Source organism: Biomphalaria glabrata, chromosome 11, assembly GCF_947242115.1.
Source record: "Biomphalaria glabrata chromosome 11, xgBioGlab47.1, whole genome shotgun sequence".
Taxonomy (NCBI): domain Eukaryota; kingdom Metazoa; phylum Mollusca; class Gastropoda; family Planorbidae; genus Biomphalaria; species Biomphalaria glabrata.
In genome coordinates, this window is record NC_074721.1 from 31,164,552 (window position 1) to 31,186,060 (window position 21,509).

At 33.7% G+C, this 21,509-nt stretch overlaps 1 protein-coding gene and 1 long non-coding RNA gene across 2 annotated transcripts; one reads left to right on the forward strand and one right to left on the reverse strand.

Annotated features, from left to right (window-relative positions):
* Nucleotides 1-851: 851 nt before the first annotated feature.
* On the forward strand, nucleotides 852-16,432 carry LOC106076792 (alanyl-tRNA editing protein Aarsd1-B-like). The gene is made up of 13 exons (XM_056004392.1): nucleotides 852-1,004; nucleotides 4,097-4,225; nucleotides 5,733-5,750; nucleotides 6,099-6,240; nucleotides 6,676-6,733; nucleotides 7,809-7,968; nucleotides 8,981-9,097; nucleotides 10,550-10,680; nucleotides 11,191-11,257; nucleotides 11,999-12,090; nucleotides 13,578-13,632; nucleotides 13,920-14,014; nucleotides 14,890-16,432. The coding sequence occupies exons 1-13, from the start codon at nucleotides 966-968 to the stop codon at nucleotides 15,026-15,028; spliced, it is 1,242 nt and encodes a 413-aa protein (XP_055860367.1). The 5' UTR covers nucleotides 852-965; the 3' UTR covers nucleotides 15,029-16,432.
* On the reverse strand, nucleotides 9,282-11,177 carry LOC129921747 (uncharacterized). The gene is made up of 2 exons (XR_008773708.1): nucleotides 10,955-11,177; nucleotides 9,282-10,083 (listed from the first exon to the last, which is right to left on the reverse strand). It is a non-coding gene; the product is annotated as an uncharacterized LOC129921747 (long non-coding RNA).
* Nucleotides 16,433-21,509: the final 5,077 nt, after the last annotated feature.

Consider the following 21,509-nt stretch of genomic DNA (forward strand, 5'->3'; position numbering starts at 1 on the left):
GCGATCGAGAAAAAACGTGTATTTTCTTCGTTCTTAGTATCTGAATGTACTGCTGCCGAATGTGGTGGCTGCTGCCGAGTAACGAAAGCGCCTCTTTGTATTAAAACAGACGCCTCCTCCTACGCTTTTTGTTTGCCTTTGATGCACCGGTCTCGAAATAACGTTTTGACATTTTCACCAAAAAGGACGCATCGGGGATCTTCTAACATAGGTGACCTATAGGCCTAATCGACTAAGTCTAAATAAGCAGTTCTAAATGTAAGCATTCGCGCATAGGTCTTAATAAGTCATAGCAGAGACTTAAGAGCCTGAACTATTCGTCTGCTGAACAAAATTGTGAATCAGTTGTGGGGTAATTGGGTAAACCTGAAGCATTTTTCGTAGGCCTTTCTGGTAGCCTTCACCTTCAGTGACGTCCAGTAGGAAATAGGCGCCATTATCCCATTGATTGTTAGAAAGGCTTTTATCCAACGAACAGGCCTGGGCGTGGGGCTCTGGTTGGCAGTTTTTCAGACCCTTTAGCAACGTGCATGAAGCAGATTCGATGTTTTGAGAGGACGTCGGTTAATTAATTACCCTTCCAGTCGTCTAAATAATGATTGCAATATTTCCCTCAGCTCCCCCCCCCCCCCCAAAAAAAAATCTGTTGTAGTACATTGTATCGATTATCCATAAAGATATATTCGAATACATTACTTAACACCTTATCCCGTTTTCCCTTCTTTTCTCATTGGGTTTTGGTCTTCTAAATCTAGACCTATATCTATGATAATGTATAGGCAAGTGGCATACTTTACGGATACTATATAATAATTAGATATATTCTTGATCTAGAATAGATCTATAGAATCTATAAATGTGCAGAAAGAAAAAAAAACAGCCCACCAGCCCTTCATTTAGATTATCTCCCTTTTATTACTTGTTAGATATTCTAAGTCTAAGAGAACTAAGACTAAATTGACAACATGACTTTTATGTGTCAGAAAGACAGTTATCTGAAAGAAGTATATATAATATAGATCTAGAATATAGATCTAGACAAATCTAGATCTAGATTAGTATCATTAGATCTACTCTTAATTTTAATCATTTTGATTATTTGTTCAGCAAATCAAGATCAGATGATAATTGATGATATCTTAAATATCTGATTCTAGATCTATCTCACTGCCTGAGTTGTAGTAAAATAAGTAAAATCTAGTAAATTCTACTAATAACTAATCAGTAATCTAGATCTAGTAAACTAGACTTAGATTGTCTTAGATTGACTTAGATCTATCTGATTCTATCATCTATACTCTAGTTAACTCTAGTTGAAGTTAAAAGTTAAAGATCTAAAATCTCACTTAATAATTAATTTAATGACGTCTTGTCTAGACTCTCAACTCTCAGTGAATCACACTAATCACAGACTGTGACAGACCTATAATTCTAGATCTAGATCTAGATTCTAGAATATTCATGACTGACATGACCATGACCATGATGATCTAGAATCTAGTTAAATCTAGTAGATCTAGATCTACTTACTTTACTTTCATTACTGAAAAATTCTAGATCTATCATTATACTAATTATGGTTATATAAGTATAGTATCGTGATGATCTATTGTTTTATATAGATCTAGTACTTACTTTACTTAGATTTTTAAAGAAATCTAGATCTAAATTTAGTTAAATCTAGTTAAAAGTTAAATCTTAATATAGATTATAGATCTAATAGTTAAATAGTATTAATATTTAGATTAGAGTTTAGTAGTATAAATTGTTTAAAATAATAAAAATAAGTTTTACTTTTAGATTCTAAAAATATCAGCTAGTGGCAGTGCATTTTAAAAACTCAATAATCAGGGCCGGCCTTAGGCTAATTTTACCTATTCGGCTATTGCTCCAAATTGTAAATTGGGCTCCAACCTGGCAGGGTCCCAGCAATTTACACTAACATGTCACTATCAGTCATGCAGGAACCAGAACCTGGACTATATGCTGCATACATCAATCTCACCAAAGCATTTGACGCAGTGAGTCGCAATGGCCTGTGGATGATTTTATCACAGCTCGAATGCCCTCCTCCAGAAGAAATGAAGAATCTAATAGTGAATAAATAAATGAGAAATGGACAAGCTGTCATCTGAATCACAAGAAAGATGACGCCTATTATAAGCTATCTGATAAAATCAATATCTAATCTTTCGACCCAGAACCGGACACAATATAATGAGAACATTTGTACCAGAAGCTCAAAATTGGAACCAGTTAAATCTGCCCATGTGGATTGTGACCAGAGAATGCTGACCATGTCCTTCAAAACTGCATTCTTTAACAAAACAAGAGGCCAGAACAAGACACTGGCCCCAAAACACCCCAATAGAAAGAAAAGTATACATGGAGAGCTCCCTGATTTGGAAACCACTGCACAGTTCATCTCATGTACTGGTTTAGTCATCTGAACGCTCCAACATAAAAATGAGAAAGAAGAAGGATGCCCTTCAAGATTCATTGCCATTCTGAAGCAACTCCATGAGGGTCTAAAGGGCCAAATCAGATACACCGGTGATCTATCTGCTCAATTCTCTATTGAGAATGGTGTGAAGCAGGGTTATATGCTTGCTCCAACACTTTTTGCAATATTCTTTTGAGTAATGCTAAATAAAATGACGCCTGCATGAAGGCATCTACTTCAGGTTCCGCATTGACTGCAGCATACGGCACCTGCTCTCCCGTACACAAATTTAAAGAGATGATTGCTACTGAGCTGCTCTATGTGGACGATTGCGCTTTTCTTGCACACACCAAACAGCAGCTTCATCTTGCTGTCCATGAATTCACTGAGGCTGCTGCCTTGTTTGGTCTGTACATCAATCTAAAAAAAAAAAAGAGGTCATGCTTCACAAGTCCCCAGTGGGAACTAATATAGTTCCAAAAATCATGTGAATGCTCATCTCCTTAATGTTGCATGGCTCCGAGACATGTGTTCTGTATCAGACTTTTAAGGTTCCTTAAACGTTTCCATGAAAAGCATTTAAGGCTCCTCAAACTTTTCCATCAAAGAAGCCTTTGCCCTATAATGGGCATATGCTGACAAGACTACATTAAAAATAACTATGTTATGCTGGAGATAGGTGTGGACAGTATAGTATATACCATTCGACAGCTGCGCTGGGTCTGACACCTATGCCGCATGGTAGCTGACAGCATGCTAAAGTCGATCTTCTTTGGCCGGCTTAAAAGAGGACAATGTAACTAGGTGCCCTCTTAAGTGCTATAACTCACTGGCATAAAGGAAAGTAGCTGGCAGCAGAAAGCCTTTGAAAGATACTGTTGGAGAGCTCTCAGAAAGGCTGTGGGACTCACATTTGAGACCCAAAGGAAAGCCATTATTGAAGACAGGCACAGAAGTTTTAACAAAACTTAAATAGACCGCCAGTAGACAATGGCTTTGCACAAAATGTGGAAGAATATATATATATGCAAGTTGCAACTGGGTTTGTGAAACACTGCACTCATCCTAATCTTCAGAATCGAAGACATTGCCATTATATTGCTATTTTCAGTCATGGCTCTTATCTCAGACTTTTAACGATGTAGGACTTGAAGGGTTAACATATAATACGATTGACATAGCTTTAATTAACCCACTGGTGCCTATTTAAGGCTGGCCCTGTCAATAATTTTGAATAATAATTCTGATTAAGTGAATGAGCAAAAAAGATTTTTTCTGATAATTTAGGTAGATCATAGATCTAGATTAGTAACCATAATGATAATGCCTTATATTAATATAATATATAATCTTATAAATTAAAACTAGCTGTTATTATTATGATTATGTTCTCTCTCTACCTCTTTAGGGCCCTACCATTAACATTATATCCTAATATAGACTTAGTGCAATAATAATAATCTAAATGTAAAGTCTAAATCCAAGACTTTGGCCTGTTATCAATAACGTAGAATATTATTTTATTTTTTTACGGAACATCACATTTATTAAGAACAAAATTATTTTTTTAGGTGTGGTATTAATATATAGTTTGGATAATTAAATTATTGATTTGAAATATTCTATTAAATAAAAATTTATTCTACATTTAAGTTCCTCACTAAAGTAAAAAGTTCCCGCCCTGCATGTGATGACTTTGTCGTTGATGGTAAAAAGACTAAAGTTCAAGGCTATGAAATAATTTTGGAAGACAGCATTCTATTTCCTGAAGGTGGAGGCCAGGTAATATGTCTGTAGTATACCACTATATATATATATATATAAATAGTTTGTCCATCGTGGTTCAATTATGATCAATTTTGTCATCCAGGGGGGGGGGGGGGATGAGGGCTTTGCACTGGGGTTTTGTGCCTCCTCATGTGGCTGTTAAAGACCTATTTGAGCCCAGAATGTTCGGCTGGTTATTCCAGCTGGAGCTAGTGTCTGTAGTATATTTGTGAATTAGCCCTACTAGGTTGTACCTCAGGTATAATTTTAAATTATTTTATCTAGATCAGTGTTTCCTAAACTGTGTTCCGTGTCACCCATGTGTTTTGCAAGGCCTGAATAAGTGTTCCACAAACTACTGGAATAATTAACTAGTAGGTCACCAGGTCGATTAAGAAAATAAGGAATGTGTTCTGCTAAATAATCAGAATGGGGGAAGTGTTCCATTAAGAAACAAGTTTGGGAAACATTGATCTAGCTCTAAACCTGATTTAAAAGGAGGATTTCCTTATTAATAAAAACTAGTTAAGTACAAACATGGAAAGGTGTGTTTGTGGTGTTTATGGGGTATCAACTTGAAAGAGAGAGAATTACACTTAAGACTTTCAAATATTTTTCAATTCATACTATTATCTCTCATTTTTGTCATGGTAAAAAATTTGAATAATTTATTTTGATAGCTTTTCATTATCCCAATTGAGCTAAAATTTCGCACATAAATTCATGCTGCATGACAACACGTTTTTTTAACATTTCAAAAAAGATCACTTCATTATTATTAAATTAATTTTAAAAAATTTATTTAACATTAAAATCCAGTGTTCCATGTATGGGACTTTATGAAACTAACAATTATATTGCATTTTTATTATTACTGCTATTACTGAGTATCAGTAATATCACTTTTGCACATGGCCGCCCCATGTGAAAGTAAGATACAATTTTTATTTCATTAATGTGTATCTTAAATATGTATTTAATGAATATGTGGAGTTTTTGATATAACTCTATCTATTTAGTTTTAATTACACTAAAAAATCAGGAAAACAATCTCTTTCTATTTCACCACTTATGTGTTGTGTTATTTATCTTCGTATCAGCTCAACATATGAGATAAGAAGATTATCATAAATCTATATTAATTGAATTTTTAAAAAACTATGAAAAAAAAATATCATATGAAAGTTTAGTTTACTATATTATCTGAACTTAAGTAATTTTTTTTTATTATTATTTGTTCACTCTTATACTTAATTCTAGGTTTTTGACCTCACAGCCTGATAATTTGTTTCCCAATAATAAGTTTTTTATTTTTATAGAAATACTGGTTGGGTTTGTGAGTTATGACTAGAATTTTTATGTATAAATAGCTTTTTATATTTTTATAACCTTCTTTTTTTCTGCTACATACGTTTTATCATCACAACGTACCTTCCCACTAAAAACAAATGAAATAAATATAAATATATTTACAGTAAAAATATTTCATTCTTTATTATGCTTCTTTTCTTTATTTTTCAAGCCTGATGACAGAGGAACAGTAAGTATTTGAATATTTTTGTTTACACTATTTGTTATTATTTTAAACAATTATTGACAGTATTCAGTGGGATTGGTATAATAATAATAATTTTTAAAAAAATTAAATGAGCTAATCCATGTCTGATTACACAATTTAGATAAAACATTTTTTTTTAATCTTATTTTTCTTTTACTGAAACAAGGTATAAGTTCATCACTTTAAATCTCATTTTGTATTGAAGAGAATGAAAGATAGATAGAGAATCTTTAAAGATAACAATTTTAAAATCTTTTTTGTTTATGTCTTATGTATTTATGTAATAAAATTGATTTCTAATCCACACCGCCTTTATTTATCTATCGTCAGGTAAATGATATACCAGTACTGAAAATATCCAGGGTAGGGGCTGAAGCCGTTCACTTCATATCTTCAGACATTTCAGCTGGCACTGAGGTTTATTTGAAGCTAGATTGGAATAGACGATTTGATCACATGCAGCAGCATACAGGTTAGTTCATTTAAAGTAAATAAAGTAAAACCATGAGTTTTTTTTTTTGCACGTCACATAGAGTTTGGTTTACATATGCTAGAGTTTAGAATGTGCTTTCACATATAGCTCAAAATGTCTATGGTAATCTCTCTCTGACCTGACAGACAAGATATCTCCACAAAGCTATGGAGATCTCATCCACTGATCTCATGACATAATGACAAGAAAATTATTTGAGCTGAAAGCATTGATATAAGCCCAACTAATATAAACATTTTACTTTTTTTTTTTACCCCATCCCATAATTTTGATATGTTATAGCAGTAAAAAAAAAATTTTAATAGCATATTAATTTAAAACAAAAAATCGATTTAATAAAAATGAACATTTGTTACGATCGCTTAAATAAATACCTTTAATTTTCTTCTTTTGTGTATCATGTTTGTTCCTTAGCCCAGCATCTGATCACAGCAATTACAGATAAGAAATATGGTTACCAGACAACCTCATGGTTTGTTTCACTTAAATATAATCCTACAAAGCAGCTAATTTATTTCAAGAGTTGCTTGTATCTTCAAAATAGATTTAGGATAAATAAAATTGTGAGCTAAAAGACTGCAAGCAGTTCCTAGTTATAATGTTTTAACATGAAAATTATCTGTAAATCAGTATAGCCTCTTTATGACAAAATACTAGAAAATATTTTTTTTTTTTAATTTAAATAAGTAATATTTGTTGCTTGTCAGAATTAATAGATGAACAAAACCAAACTTATAAATTGTGTTTTCCATCTTGTGTATGTAAATAGCACATTGTTTATGTCTTTGTACAGCAGCGGTTCTCAATCTTTTAAGCTCGGCGACCCCTTTTTACAATTCCTCACTTTGCCGCGACCCCCTCTCCCCTTACACACACACAGCAATAGAAGAGTAGACAATAACAATCCATATTTTCGATGGTCTTAGGTGATCCCTGGCAAATCGTCAATCGACCCCCAAAGGGGTTGCGACCCACAGGTTGAGAACCCCTGTTGTACATGTTATTACTTTGAATCATTTTGATTCATTAACATGGTTTTCATATTCATTATAATGCTAGCCTTTAACTGGTAACTTCTCTGAATTTTGATTAAAACATTTCACTCAAATGATGAAAAAATCAGAGACATGAGAAAATGATCATGTTCCTGGGGTATAAAAAGGGGTAGTAAGAATGTTATTAAAGAGGTTAACAAGGTTGTCATGTGACCAGTGTAGCAACCAACTGCATTTACTTTTCCCAAGTGATGTCAAGTACCAGTACCCATTAGAGTTGGGTGACTCAGGGGTGTCCTAAAAATCCAGAAATTCAAAAACTGAAGTGTTCACCAAGATTTGAACCCGAGACTCCTCAGTTTGAAAGCCAAGTGTTTTACCACTCAGTCACCATGCTCCCTACTAAGTAATGTTGTTAAAATTTATTTATATAAATAATTATATATTTTCAAAGCATTACAAAATAGTCCTTGTATTTCTATAGCTTTTATTGCCTGTATACATATTGCATTTTGAAGCTCTTTAAATAACTATTAATACTTCTCTTTTCAGGAGTTTAGGTACAGATATAGTGACCATAGAGCTGGAAACTACTTCTCTAACATTAGACCAAATGCTGGACATAGAAAAATCTGCCAATGAAAACATTAGAGAAAATATTTCTGTCCGTCCAACTTTTTATAGTGACAAAAATGATCCTGAGCTTAAAAAAGTAGGACTGTTTTTTCCTTTTCTATTATTGGTTTCAGCATATTTTGAGAAGATGTTTATTTATTGTGCAGATTGAGCAATCTATTATTAGCATATTAAGTTTTTTATCTGTTTTTGTTGCTATGCAATGCTAACGCTGATTTTAAGTGATAAAATTGCCATCTATGCATATTTATTAACTACATTTGAACCATAGCCAGTGCAAATCTTGGACATTATAGTTGTTTATGTTTTTAAAAAAAAAGTCATGTTCACTAGCGATAAAAGAATCACTTTATATTTTTTAACAAGTATACTCATTTTTTTTTCTAAATTATTCTAGTTTCGAGGCCTAGGCCTACCAGTTTTTGATATAAATGTTATGGACAAATCCCAAAATTATCCTATTCATGATCTGGCTGGCCAGTTTGTACTGGCCATTACCGCTTTACATTGACTAGCCAGTGCAGGAAATGGCAAAACAAACATTATTGTAACTTTTTTATACTTTCACTATGAACTACCATCTAATAAGAAAACATGCATCTAGAAAACTATATATTTATATATACAAGAGCAACTGTACACAACATTTTACCCTTAATAATGTTTCTCTTGTGTTCGTTTATTACGGAATAGGCAATCACTTTCATATATCTTATATTTTATTAAACTCTTTTATATGACAGATGTTCTGTTGACCAGTTCTCTCTTTTAGGGTCATACTGTAACAGACCAATTTTTTCCTTATTTTTTTTTTAATAGTTTCTTTTACTGCTGACCTCAATATCGTGAACTTTTCTTGCTTGCTAGGATAAACCAGATCACAGCAGATTTCATGTAACTTAATTAGAAATTACCAAAAATACCCCACAACACAAAGATTGGTTGTGGTCACATTGATATGCACTTGCAAATCTTGGACATTATAGTTGTTTATGTTTTCAAAAAAAAAAGTCATGTTCACTAGCGATAAAAGAATCACTTTATATTTTTTAACAAGTATACTCATTTTTTTTTCTAAATTATTCTAGTTTCGAGGCCTAGGCCTACCAGCAGATCATGTTGGCTCAGTCAGAGTGTTATCTATAGAAGGCATTGATGATGCTTTATGCTGTGGAACTCATGTCTCTAATCTATCTCACATACAGGTTAGTCTCGAATATTGATACAGCGAAGAGCCTGTTTGTTCCAGCAGTATTGTTTATTTAACAAAATGTTTGATGGATTTAACATCATAAACACATTTTAACCTTTTTTTTTGTTATCATATCGAGTTCAGGCAAGCTATTTCTTGAGGTCTTTTCTGTAAGAATAATTGTGAATTGTAATACAAACTTGTACAAATATTTTATTATTATTCAAGGTAAAGGTTATGAAAAGGTCTTAACATTGTAACATAAGAATAAATTATATTCAATAATAAATGAGATCTGAGCGTTTTTACAATTCATAGAATTATGATAATAAAGAGTAACAAATGAATAGAATGCTTAGAAAGTCTATGAAACTCTTATTATTTTTATATTTTTCAATTTAATGATGAATCTTATAGGCCTATAATCCTTTTTGATATAACAAGTTACAACAGTTAAGACTAAGACTGCTTTATTGATCCTTACGGAAATTTGTTGTGATTACAAGGACTAGTTTCTCATAAAAAGACAACACAACAGAAAAATACACATAAATACAACAGACAACATAAAGAGTTCATTCAGCGACTACACACAGGTATCTTGGTGCATTTCATGTTCCCTGATCAATGAGTGGCGGTGATAGAGTCTGACCGAGTGAGGTACGAACGAGTTTTTGTACCGCTCCGTTCTTGTTTTGATTGACAGCAGTCGCCCACTTCGCGACGACCTGGCTTAGTTCTGATGGAGCGGGTGGCCGTTGTCTTCCAAGATTTTTTCGATTTTTCTTAGGCACATTTGTTCAAAAAGTTCCTTTAAATGTGGTAATGTTGTGAGTGTAATTTTTTATGCTTTTTTAATGAAGTTTTCTAGACGTTGCAACAGTTTGAATGAGGTGTTGCCTTGCCAACAACTTATTCCGTATGTTAGCAGATTTTGTACAGTCGCGCCATAAAATGTCTCAAGGATCTTCTTGTTTAAATAGAATAGTCAAAAAATGCCTGAGGAGTTACAATAGTTTAAAGTTATTCAATTTAAAAATCTTTTATCTATTTGTAATAAAAACAAAATTTCTATTTACAAAAAAAATAATTATTTGACTTTTAACTAAAATAAATAAATAGAATAAATATATAAATGCATTTTTCCTCTTTAATTTTTTATTTCTAGTAAATGAAAAGATTGACATTAAAACGATATTGGATTTAATTGTATGCTTTAACTCTTATTCTAGTATTTAAAAAGATATCAACTCAAGAAAATAAGGATTATAGAACAAATGAGCTATTTCATTAAGACAGCTCAACTTGTGGCTCACAGATTGGACATAGTGTTATTAATTGATATAATTGCGTACAGACTGATTCTAACTAAAATTTAAAAAAATGATAAGGTTAATGTGTGATGAGGTATAAACACTGCTGTCCTTCACACAAACTTCATCATTTTGTGACTTTTATTTTACAGGCTATCAAATTGCTTTGTGCTGAAAAGGGCAAAAAGAATAAAATCAACTTAAGTTTTTTAGCTGGAGGGAGACTACTCAAGTATGTTGGTGACAGTTTTACAAGGGAAAGAACACTGACTGGAATACTCAAGTAAATAGCTGTTTGGGTTTAGCTTCTACATAGTCTAGTATGTGATTTCTTGTGTTTATTTAATGGAGACTTGCAACGTATCATTAAGCTGGTTTTCTTGTTAAATTTTCTGTTAACGTTTCTGTATTTTGGTTTTGACAGAAGTGCATATTTGTACAAATTACACTTCCAAAAATGGAAAGCAAAGATTATAATTTTCACTTTTTTCAATCATGCAATGCAATGTCTGTACCGAGTAGAAAAAAGCTTGTTTTAAAATGATTATGCACAATACCTTTTAACTAACTCTATGTAATTGAACAAAACCAACAAATCTTCAGATATTCACATTTCTTCTCATGATGCAAACATATTTACTGTACAATTTAATTAATTAGTTTTATGTCTTGATTTTGTTTTTTCAAGTTTCACTCTCTTAAGGTTATATACACAATTAAGTGTAATGATTTTTGTAATAAAATCTTAAAGTTAATTAAAAATGTGCTAATTAATCATTGATTAATTGTACAGGGGTCCATCAGACAAACACTGTGACCTTGCTGAGAAAGCTGTCAAAGGGTTAAAAAACATGCAGAAGGTAAACTTAATAAACTTAACTTGGATTGGAAATGCTTTTATTTAATAGAGCTTATAAAGAGACTTAGCTTAAAATTTAAAAAAAAAAAATTCTATTTCAAAATATAAATATAAAATAAATTAAAGATGGAAGACTTTGCTCTGTTTTTCGCTGTTTTAAGTTGCATGTAGCCAGATTTTTAAAAATATATTTTGAACGTGGAGGGAGTTTAATCTTAAGGAAGTCTTACATTTCAAAATCATTATTCAGAAACCCCAGCAGGTTAAAAAAAAAAGTAAAGTTCCCCTTTCAGACCTTGCTTTCTGTAGGACGTGATGTAAAGGTCATCTGTTTCTGTGACCAGCACAACGACCTACCACCTTTACTTTTCCCAACTGATGTCATGTTCTCACTAGAGCTGGGTGGGCTCAGAGGCGAAATTAAAAATCCCAGGCGTCACCAGGATTTGAAACTGGGACCTCGGTTCGGAAGCCAAGCGCTTTACCACTTCTATCTAGCTTTAGAAAAGATAGGAAAGTTGATCAGTTAACATAATTTTCATAATAGTGAAGAAATTGTAATGATAATGAGGAGTTATTTTTACATTATAACTTGAAATTACATTTTGGTTTTTACATGTTTTTATTCATTTTAATTACTATGCTTGTAAATTTAGATTTCGGCCTATATTTTGTTTTTCTTTGAAGTAGGTTTAGAATGTTTGCTAAGTTATGAAGAAGAAAAAATTTTATTTTCCACCAGGCTTGCAATTTACAGCTAAGAGAGTTGGCAACAATGGAAGTGGCTTTATATAAGCAGTCACCAAATAGAGAAAATATATTTGTTAAGCATAGGTAAGAAAAAATAAGAAAAATCTTATTGATCAGAACAAAGTCCACAAAGTAGCAGTTGAAACAAAATTTAATAGGGTGGATTAAAAAATATTTTGGATTAAGTGATATTACTGAAATAACCATAATTATGAAATACAACTTTTAATGACATCAACTGGTACATGATATAGTGATAAGCTCAGTGTATTTATTTCCTCTCTCTGAAATCAATTCTGTGTAGGAAGTGCATGACAAGAGAGTCAAATGTTTCTTATACAATAGTCAAAGTATTTTTCTAGATTACTATAGCAGATTTTAAAATACTAGTATCGTACTGTTGCAGCCATGCAATTGAAGACATCATTGAATAAAACATCTAGTTTAGAACCACATAGAACATTATTTGTTTTGTTTATTATACTGTTTATCTCTGAAATGTTCTGTCATTTTTAGTATGTAATACACTTAGTCACTGTTCTTTCTTCTTTTTTTTTTTTTTTTTTAATTAATAAAATATCCTAATTTAAATTTTGGATTAAGCGGACATTCGGTTTGCAGGATATGTGACTTGTCTGTTTTATATGTTTCTTCAGAAATTAAGATGATTACATCTGAATACAAATTTCCTGCGAGATGGTTAATGATGTTGGTAATGATTTGAGCTTCACTGTGTTTTTATTCATTTTGAGTGACTTCCTATTCCTTCATCTTTACTTGTCTCTGAAACTCTTAGGGTGACTGTTACAAGATTATGTTATTGCTTTGCCAGTTTTCTGTTCTTCTTTTTTCCCCCTCTGTTAAGTCTCTCTTAAGAGAGGGCTCCAGACATTTTTTGCTGCTGTTTTCCTTTGCTGAATCATGGAAAGTTTGACGTTGTTTAAAATGCTGTCATCATGGCTCTCTAAAGTATCTCTGTGGCTCTGCTTGAAGGATCCCCCCGCCCCTCTCCCATGTCTTGACTACAGTGAACATGGCAATATCACTGAAGTCTTTACTGATAATTGATGGTAGAAGGTGCTTGACTCTAAGATCTCAACCTTAATGATGATCCCACTTCCAAACCTCTTTAAAATTGATTATTGCCTTTTATTTTAAATTATAGACTGTATTGCGTGTAAATTGCAGATATCAAAATCTTTCTTTATAATTACCCTTTGTAGATATTGAAAAACGTGATAAAGAGGCACCACTTGAGAAAGTTCTTGTCTAGCACATATGAAAAGTAATTGATGGAAGGTGGAAACATCTCTCCAGGCATTAATTATTATTATTCCCTGGTGTGCTCAAGTAGAAATAGACTGTAGTTTGTTTCTCTTGTTTATTGTCCATAAATTTACACCCTCCAATAAAACAGTTGAGTTTGTGATCTTTTAGGCTGTACTGTAGAGCTCACTGTCTTTCTAAAGGAAATGGTTGCCAATCCCAATGAGATTACGTCTAAGCTGATAGTTATTGTTGCTGAAACTAAAACTGAGAAGTTTGAACTCAATGTTTGTGATTCATTTCAGAAAAGATGGTGACAATGATTATATAAGTGTACTAATAAGTGAATTAGGAGATAATGTAAGTTCAAATATACCTCTATAGTGTCTCATTTTACATTTAAATATTCAGCTTCGAATCCTATCATTCTGAACTATTCTATTCACTACTTTCAGCATCATGTTCCTGATTGGTTTCTTTGGTCTTTTATGAATATCTTTTTTTTATTAGAGCATTAACTAGCATGTTTTAGCATAATTTTCGGTCTTCCAAAAACTTTTTATTCTTTTCCTGTAGCATTGACTATTCAGTTTTCATTGAATATGAGTTTCATATCTTGCTTATACTTGTTGCTGTTCTTCTCACAGACCTTGCCCAAGTTGATCACTGTGGGAGATGACAAAGATGGTGGGATGTTTGTGTTGGCTGGTTCAGAGATCTTGGTGAAGGAAATGGGTAGCAGGTAAGTCATTGTTCTTCTCTGACTAAAACACCAATCAATAGTTTACAAGTAGGAGAAACTGGGATGATTTTTTTTTAAACTTAATTATCCGTTAAGAAACACCCAGAAAGGTTCTCAGAAAAAAACAACTACTCTGTATTTATAACATTTGTGAGTGTACCTACCTGTCCCACAATAAGTTATAGAAAATTGCTTCTGCCTGAGTGCAGCCTGAAACCATGGTGAATTGTAGAATTGCTGCAATAACCCAATGAGTCATGAGTGCAGTGGGGAAATATGTACTCCTGATTGTTACTACAGAAATGGAGTTTTATAGCTAGAGCTTGCTGACCTTTGTATCTGTATACACTTATGTTATGATTCCTTGTAAATTCTGTCTTTTTTGGAGGGTTTGAATGTCATAGGCATTAAGATGTCTTGACATAAAATCATTAGTGGGAAACAGTCACAGAAAAAGTAAGGAGGAAACGTAATGTTATGTAATAAAAATCTTCCCCTGGTTCCTTGCGTTCTCTGTTAAAAATACTTCTTAAATAGGGATAATGAACACTTTTTTGAAACTCCTTTCTGAGTAGTTACCAATGAAATAGGAACCAATTTTGCGATCTCAAGTAAAGGACCAGATCCCTCTAAAGAACATGTTCTCATCTGTCTGTGAGCCAAGTATTGTTCTTAGAGAAGCCTATGTATACATTTGAATTGTACTTTTCCATAAATGGTTTCCAGATCCTCTTCCCTAGATTGGTTAGTTTGTGAGATTTGTAGACAAATCATTCATGCACTGGTTTGTTTGTGAGATATTTGCTGACAAATCATTCATGCACTAACAACTTTGAACTTATGTATTTTTTATTTTTTTTTAATTCATTTTTCAGGCTCTGTGATATTTTTGAAGGGAAAGGTGCAGCAAATAAAGAAACATTTCGAGGAAAAGCAACAAAACTGGCCAATAGAATCAAAGCTGAAAAACTGCTTAGAGAGTACCTTGGTTTAAATCAGGAGAAAGAAAGTTAAAAATAATCTCTAAACATCTAGGTTTAAAAAGTTTTTTTTTAAATGGTTTTAGACAATACTGTAAAAGAGTATTTTTATGTGAATTGGTAAAAATCCTAAAAACACAAATCTGTCAAAAATTGCATACTTCCGTTGTTTTTTAGCATTGTTCTCTCCCCACTTGAACAGACATTGAAAGGTACAAGAATTGTAAAACTGACGTCTTAGTTATCACAGTATATAGGTTGAGTGGGGGTCACATTGTGTAAGGTTGATTGGAGGTTGGAGAATGACATTGATCAATCTACATTTTTTTAAATTATTAGAATGTCTCAGAGCCCTCAGTTGACTATGTACATCACATTTTGTTGGGGACTTACTTTCAAATCTTGGATTTGTTGTAGTTGTAGATGACTTTTTTTTCTTACATTGAAGTTCTACAAATGAAATTGAACATATCTAAGCTGTTCAATTTAAACCATATTTCAGTGCTGCCATTTTTACTAAGCTTGGGTTCAACTCACTCTGTCTGTCTGTCACAATTTTTGTGCATGTTATTTCTCCCACACCCATTCTCGGATCAAGTTAAAACTTTCCACAACTATTTATTTTACCTAACAAAACATGAATCAATATAAAAAAAATTAACCAATGAGTTAATTATTTTGTTTGATATCAAAGGAGGAAAATAACTCCTACAGTAAATCTGCCAGATACCAGGATGTTAGGGAAAATTTTTTAGAGCGCACAACTTAAAAACACTATTCAACAATGTTGACCCAGGGAAGATACTGGGCTTTGTCTGGGAGGTGGGGTTGACTACAAAGATCTGATTTGTGAAATTGTGACCCTATAATATTTACATAAGATTTTTACTAATTATTACATTTTTACTACCTTTACTATTTTAACTGTGAATAGACCTTGTTTTTAATGATTTAACTGTATGGAATTTAGCTCTTGTAAAGGAGAGTAATCCTTGAGCACAACATGGCCTAAATTGTGCAGATGTGCCAAAATTTCAAACTCAAACCCTACAGTAAATCTGGAGTTCTTCCCCTTTGATAAGCTTTAACTGATTCTTACCTTTAAAAAAAAATTTAATTCAAAATGTTGAAAACATTGCACGCTTTTGATCTGACAGTTTGTATTCTTTATGTCTGTGAGGTCTACTATGTAACATATTGTTAGCATTATGAATAAGATTTTATGATTGAAAGTTGTAACCATTGCTAAGTCTGGGAGACCATTCAGACCAGTTGGCAAGTAGTGATTAGGTCACATAATCCTGATTTACTTTTCAATGCTAATAAAATATTTTCAATGTTGAGAAAATATAATTAAATATATTTATTGTTGCAAATGTATAGATTTGTAAGATGATGCCATTGTTAATAAAATAATAATAATTTGTGGATAATGTTACTAATTGTTATAAATGAATTAAATGTAAAACTGATTCTTTTTTATTTAAGAAATTTAAAAAGAAAAACACACACACTCACAAAACAAGAGACTCTTTCTGGTGAACTTTCAATAGAGATGTGATATTTATGAAAGTTTTCTATTTCTTTGAATTCTGTTTTTTTGTTTTTTTTTAATGAGCTGCTAATAGAACAACCACAACCTCCTTATCCAAGTTCTTAAAATGAATTTCAAGTCACCCAACTCCCCAACCACGATAATCTGGAGACAAAGCTTAGTTCACTTGCTCTGTGGACTTAATACTATGCAGCTTCACACACACCCAACACTCACTTAATTACAACGGTACAACCAGCACTGGGTTCTGCTCCATGAGAAACGGCATGGCTGATAGTGGAACGAGGAATAATCGAGCCCCCTTTTTTTTTTGTTTTCACAAAGCTAATCACCTTGTTGTAGTGTGGCTCGTGCTCCGTTAGCCCACGGGATGCTGTGAATGTTCTTCGGAAGCCTGTCTCTTTATTGCCGTTTCAAACGGGCAATGTTCTGGAAAGCTGTAATCCTTAACTGTTGTGCTAATGAAGTGTGTGTGTGTCTAGCCTAAGAACCAGTACAAGTAAAAGACATGCAATATAAACAATGAGTTAATATATGCCTTAATTTTTTGTTTGATCTGTGCGATGGCGGCGAGTGTTTGGGATTATTGAAGAGTTTCCCCCGTGCCCCTATAAAATTGAGATCAATGGAAATGAATTCCCCTCCCCCAGGGCCAAAAATGCAAGATTGTCGCTTTAGCTGCTTTAAGTGGCCACTTGCTAGGAATGAAAGATCAACTCCTTAGCCACTTTGAGCGATGATGCTACATTTTGAGAAAACTCTCCAAACAGGCCACTGGCCAGGAATGAAAGATCAACTGTTTAGGCACTCAACAGTGATACCACAGGAAGCCACGCTTTGAGAGACTAACAGGCCACTGGCCAGAAATGAAAGATCAACTCTTTAGGCCAGTGTTTCTCAAACTGTGTGCCGCGGCACACTAGTGTGCCGCTGAAGATTTGCAGGTGTGCCGCGGGAGTTATCAGAAGGCCATACGTGCAGCGTTACACAGGCCTGCCTACTATTTAATGTTTATTTTACGTTGCGATGACATTCCTACAGGGGAAAACTGTTAAAGCGTGTCGTCTAACTTAAGGCTGAGCTGATTTCATTCTTGGAGGATGAAAAAAAAAAGACTTCGGATTTTCTATTCATGACGAGATCTGGTGGGTTAAGGTGACATTTTTCTCTGATTTATTTAACAAATTAAATTCATTGAATTTTAGTCTTCAATGACCATTGGAAACCATCATCACTGCATCCTCAAAACTGAGAGTCATTTGGTGAAAAATTGTCTGTGTGGCAGAGTAAGATCTCGAAAGACATTCTTCTCCTACTTACAATGAATGTGCTTCAAAGAAATCACCCCCGAAATTCTGCACATTTTGACACACTTGCAGTCGGCATTACAGCATTACTTCCCAACAGTTGGAATTAATGAATATGGATGGGTCAGCTTTCCATTTGGAAACAATGAAGCTACAAATCTTACAACTGAAGAAGCAGAGCAGCTCATTGATTTAAAAAACGATGCAGTTTTTAAGTCAAGTTTTGCCGAGAAAAGCCTGAAAGTGTTTTGGATTTCAATTAACAACTTATATCCTGCAATCAGTTTAAAAGCAATCAAAATAATTCTTCCATTTGCAACTTCATGGTTTTGTCAGTTTGGATTTTCAGTACTGATTGAAATCAAGTGTAAGAAAAGAGAAAAACTTCTTACAATAGAAGATGAAATGCGAGTTTGTTGACTTTGGAGCCTCGATTAGATCGCATTAGCTCTGGAAAACAGTCACACCCTTCACATTAAATGTAATACTTAAAAACAGGTCAAATATGTTGTTCTTTTTATTATAAAACAACTATTGCTCTTCGTGGTGTGCCGCGAAATTTTTGTAGTTTTTTTTACTGTGCCGCCAGACAAAAAAGTTTGAGAAACACTGCTTTAGGCACTCAAGTGCAAGGCCGCAGGAAGCCACGCTTTGAGAGACTAACAGGCCACTGGCCAGGAATGAAAAATCAACTCTTTAGGCACTCAACGGCGATACCACAGGAAGCCACGCTTTGAGAGACTAACAGGCCACTGGCCAGAAGTGAAAGATCAACTCTTAAGGCACTCAAGCGCAAGGCCGCAGAAAGCCACGCTTTGAGGGACTAACTGGCCAGGAATGAAAAATTAACTGTTTAGGCCCTCAACAGCGACACGGCAGGAAGCTACACTGAGAGACTAACAGGAACGAGTATTTCCGGTCCCAAATTCAACTATTTCTGTGTGCTCTAACCAGCGATCATACGGTCCAGATGTCCTTGCCTAACATTTTGTCATCCCCTCCCTTCAGGTCAGTCTCTTGTTTTCACAATTTACCACTATTTCTGTGGGAGGACCACCTGTGGACTGATGGGTGGCGTCACAAATTTGAGGCTCAATCTTTATGACATGCGGGGGGGGGGGGGAGAGAGAAATCCTGTTACTTAGCCTTGATATCTTTCCCTCCACCGTTGAGTTTTCCAATCAGATGCAATATGTTGCTATAAAGATGCCAAGATGTCTGTGTGTATAGTCACTCAATGGACTATTTCTGTTGTCAGCTCTATCTATGTGAACATTTCTGTTGTGCTGTTTTTTATTGAGAAAAGAGTCCTTGTAGTAACAAAGATTTTCCACAAGGATCAATAAAACAGTCTTAGTCTTAGTCAATAAGTCTCGAGTCTCTCATTTTAAACAACGTCCTTAAACATGGAACACTATGCCTGGTTGTGCGGTATGCGCGCTGGACTGTCGTTCGGACTTCTCGATGATCCCGGGTTCATACCCTGCCCGCTGCTATCCCCCGTCGTCCTGCGGGAAGTTTGGACTAAGGACTAAGGACTAGATTATCTTCCAACTCTGAAGGAACACCCGAAAACATTTTAAAACAAACAAAACAGTTGATTTCTAAATCTCAAAGAAAATAAAGACATATTGTAACGACGTGAATTTGGTAGAAGCTGTTGAAGACTTATCAAAAAGATGTAAATTATGAGTGAGTCTGGTGTGAATGTACACTTTGGTTTCTTATAGTTATAATGTTTTTTTGTTTGGTGTAATGCACAAATTGTAAGACAAATTTCCTTACGGATAATAAAGATTTTTATTATTATTATTATTAAATGCTGCCAAATTATATCTTCAAGATTAACCTTTGCTGCCTATAGATGTAGGCCTATTTTAGTTTTGCTATTTCTGACAAAATAATTTGTCCAACTTGCTCAGAGGATCAATGGACCCAAGCATTAATCTCTTGTTCTCTAATTGTAGGCTATAGCGAATATGGCATCTTCAGAATACTCTCCTGAGTCCTGACATTTTCATATCGTTTAAGCTTATTTTTCTCTGTTCCAATAACATGCCAATTTGATTTGACAAGAGTTATCTTAAAAGCAATTTTAGATAAATGTGTCACACTTTTCCTAGAGAACACAATGAGGTGCTCTAGCCTAGCTTAATATGAAGTTACTCTTGTATAGTGTTGACTTTTTTGTAAGCCCATTTGCCCCAAAAAAGTAAAGCAGTGATAAGTATACATGTATTTACATAAAGCTGGCAATGGTCTTAAAGCTGCGCATCTAGTGTCTGTATTGTCAGAGCCGTGCCAAAGAGCTTCAATCGCCGTCACACATTCAGCAAATCGTTCTTTCACGGTAGCATGATGAGCGCTCCAGCGAGTGGGTGTCACCCGGTGCGTCCGCATCCCCTGTGTGATGCCACTGACTTGCTATAGTCATCCCCTCCCTTCAGGACTATAGGCCTACTGAAAATAAAAAATCGATGAAAATTTATCGAAAGAATAAAAATAGATATAGTCAAAAAGTATTTGAGAGTTATTGAGATTTAAAACAAAAGCAGTTTTGTAATGTCGATCTTTTTTTGTTTAGTTAAAACTTGCTTCTTGTTCGAGTCCGAGACGCTGTGCTAAGCTCTGCTCCTCCCTCCCCCCCCCCTTTTTTTCCGTCTCAGAACAGCGATATTACTATCAGCCATCGTCATTTATTACTACACGATTAGGATTTGACAATTATATACATCTACCTACAGGAATTTAAAAGCAACAATGGCACCAGAAACATGAATCTATGTTTCATACATAAGAAAAATAATCAAATCACATACTACTGAGCTCTTTTTTATGGCTTTTTTTTCCCCCCATGCATGAATGAAAATTTCCCCTGCAACCTCCATCATTTTTTTTTTTACCCGCTAATTTATTATAATGGAACATGGAAGGACGAGAAAGTAGGTAAGAAGGGCAAGAGCAAACGTCCAATCGTTTTTGCCAGAAAAGTATTCATATGACAACTTTTGCACAAAATATCCAATAATTTTAAATAGACGTCAATAAATATTTATTTTCGATATAGACTAGATCTACATTTTATTTGGTGAACAAAATCTACTTTTATTCATTAAAGAAAAATAAAAAAATTTGAATAATTAATGTACGTTACTCTCGCGAGATTTCTCTCAATTGATCCATTTCAGAATTTAGATTATTCCAATTTGGTTTGGCTAAATGTTAAGTGATCTAGGTCAATCTTGGTAATAATATATCGAAGCATCATTTACACTTGCCATAAGGGCGAGCTTACTTTTACCTCCAAAATGAAGTATTGCTATATATTATAGATCTACATATTGAGAAAAGAAAACTTAAGTTTATACCAAATGCCGAAACACTTTGATCAAGAAGGTTGCGGATCTATATAAAATTGACCTGGGCGAAACATGCAGTAATTTAATTAAAGATTTTTAAATATGCCATATAAATATGAATATATTCTTGTATTTACCTAAACGTGCAAATACTTAATTAAAATTTAAAAAAAATATAGATCGACATTCAATTTATTTTATATTTATGTTTTAGAATAGTTTATATCTCTTTAGAACTCAGGATTTGCTCTAAAAAGCAAACCCATTAAATCTATTTCAACTTTAAATGGACTA

Bases quoted from the DNA above. Each gene is read 5' to 3' on its own strand.
- LOC106076792 (XM_056004392.1), top strand. From the start codon at position 966: ATGACTTTTATGTGTCAGAAAGACAGTTATCTGAAAGAA. The intron at 9,098-10,549 runs GTTAGTCTCGAA...TTTATTTTACAG, and splicing joins CTAATCTATCTCACATACAG to GCTATCAAATTGCTTTGTGC. The intron at 14,015-14,889 runs GTAAGTCATTGT...TTCATTTTTCAG, and splicing joins GTGAAGGAAATGGGTAGCAG to GCTCTGTGATATTTTTGAAG.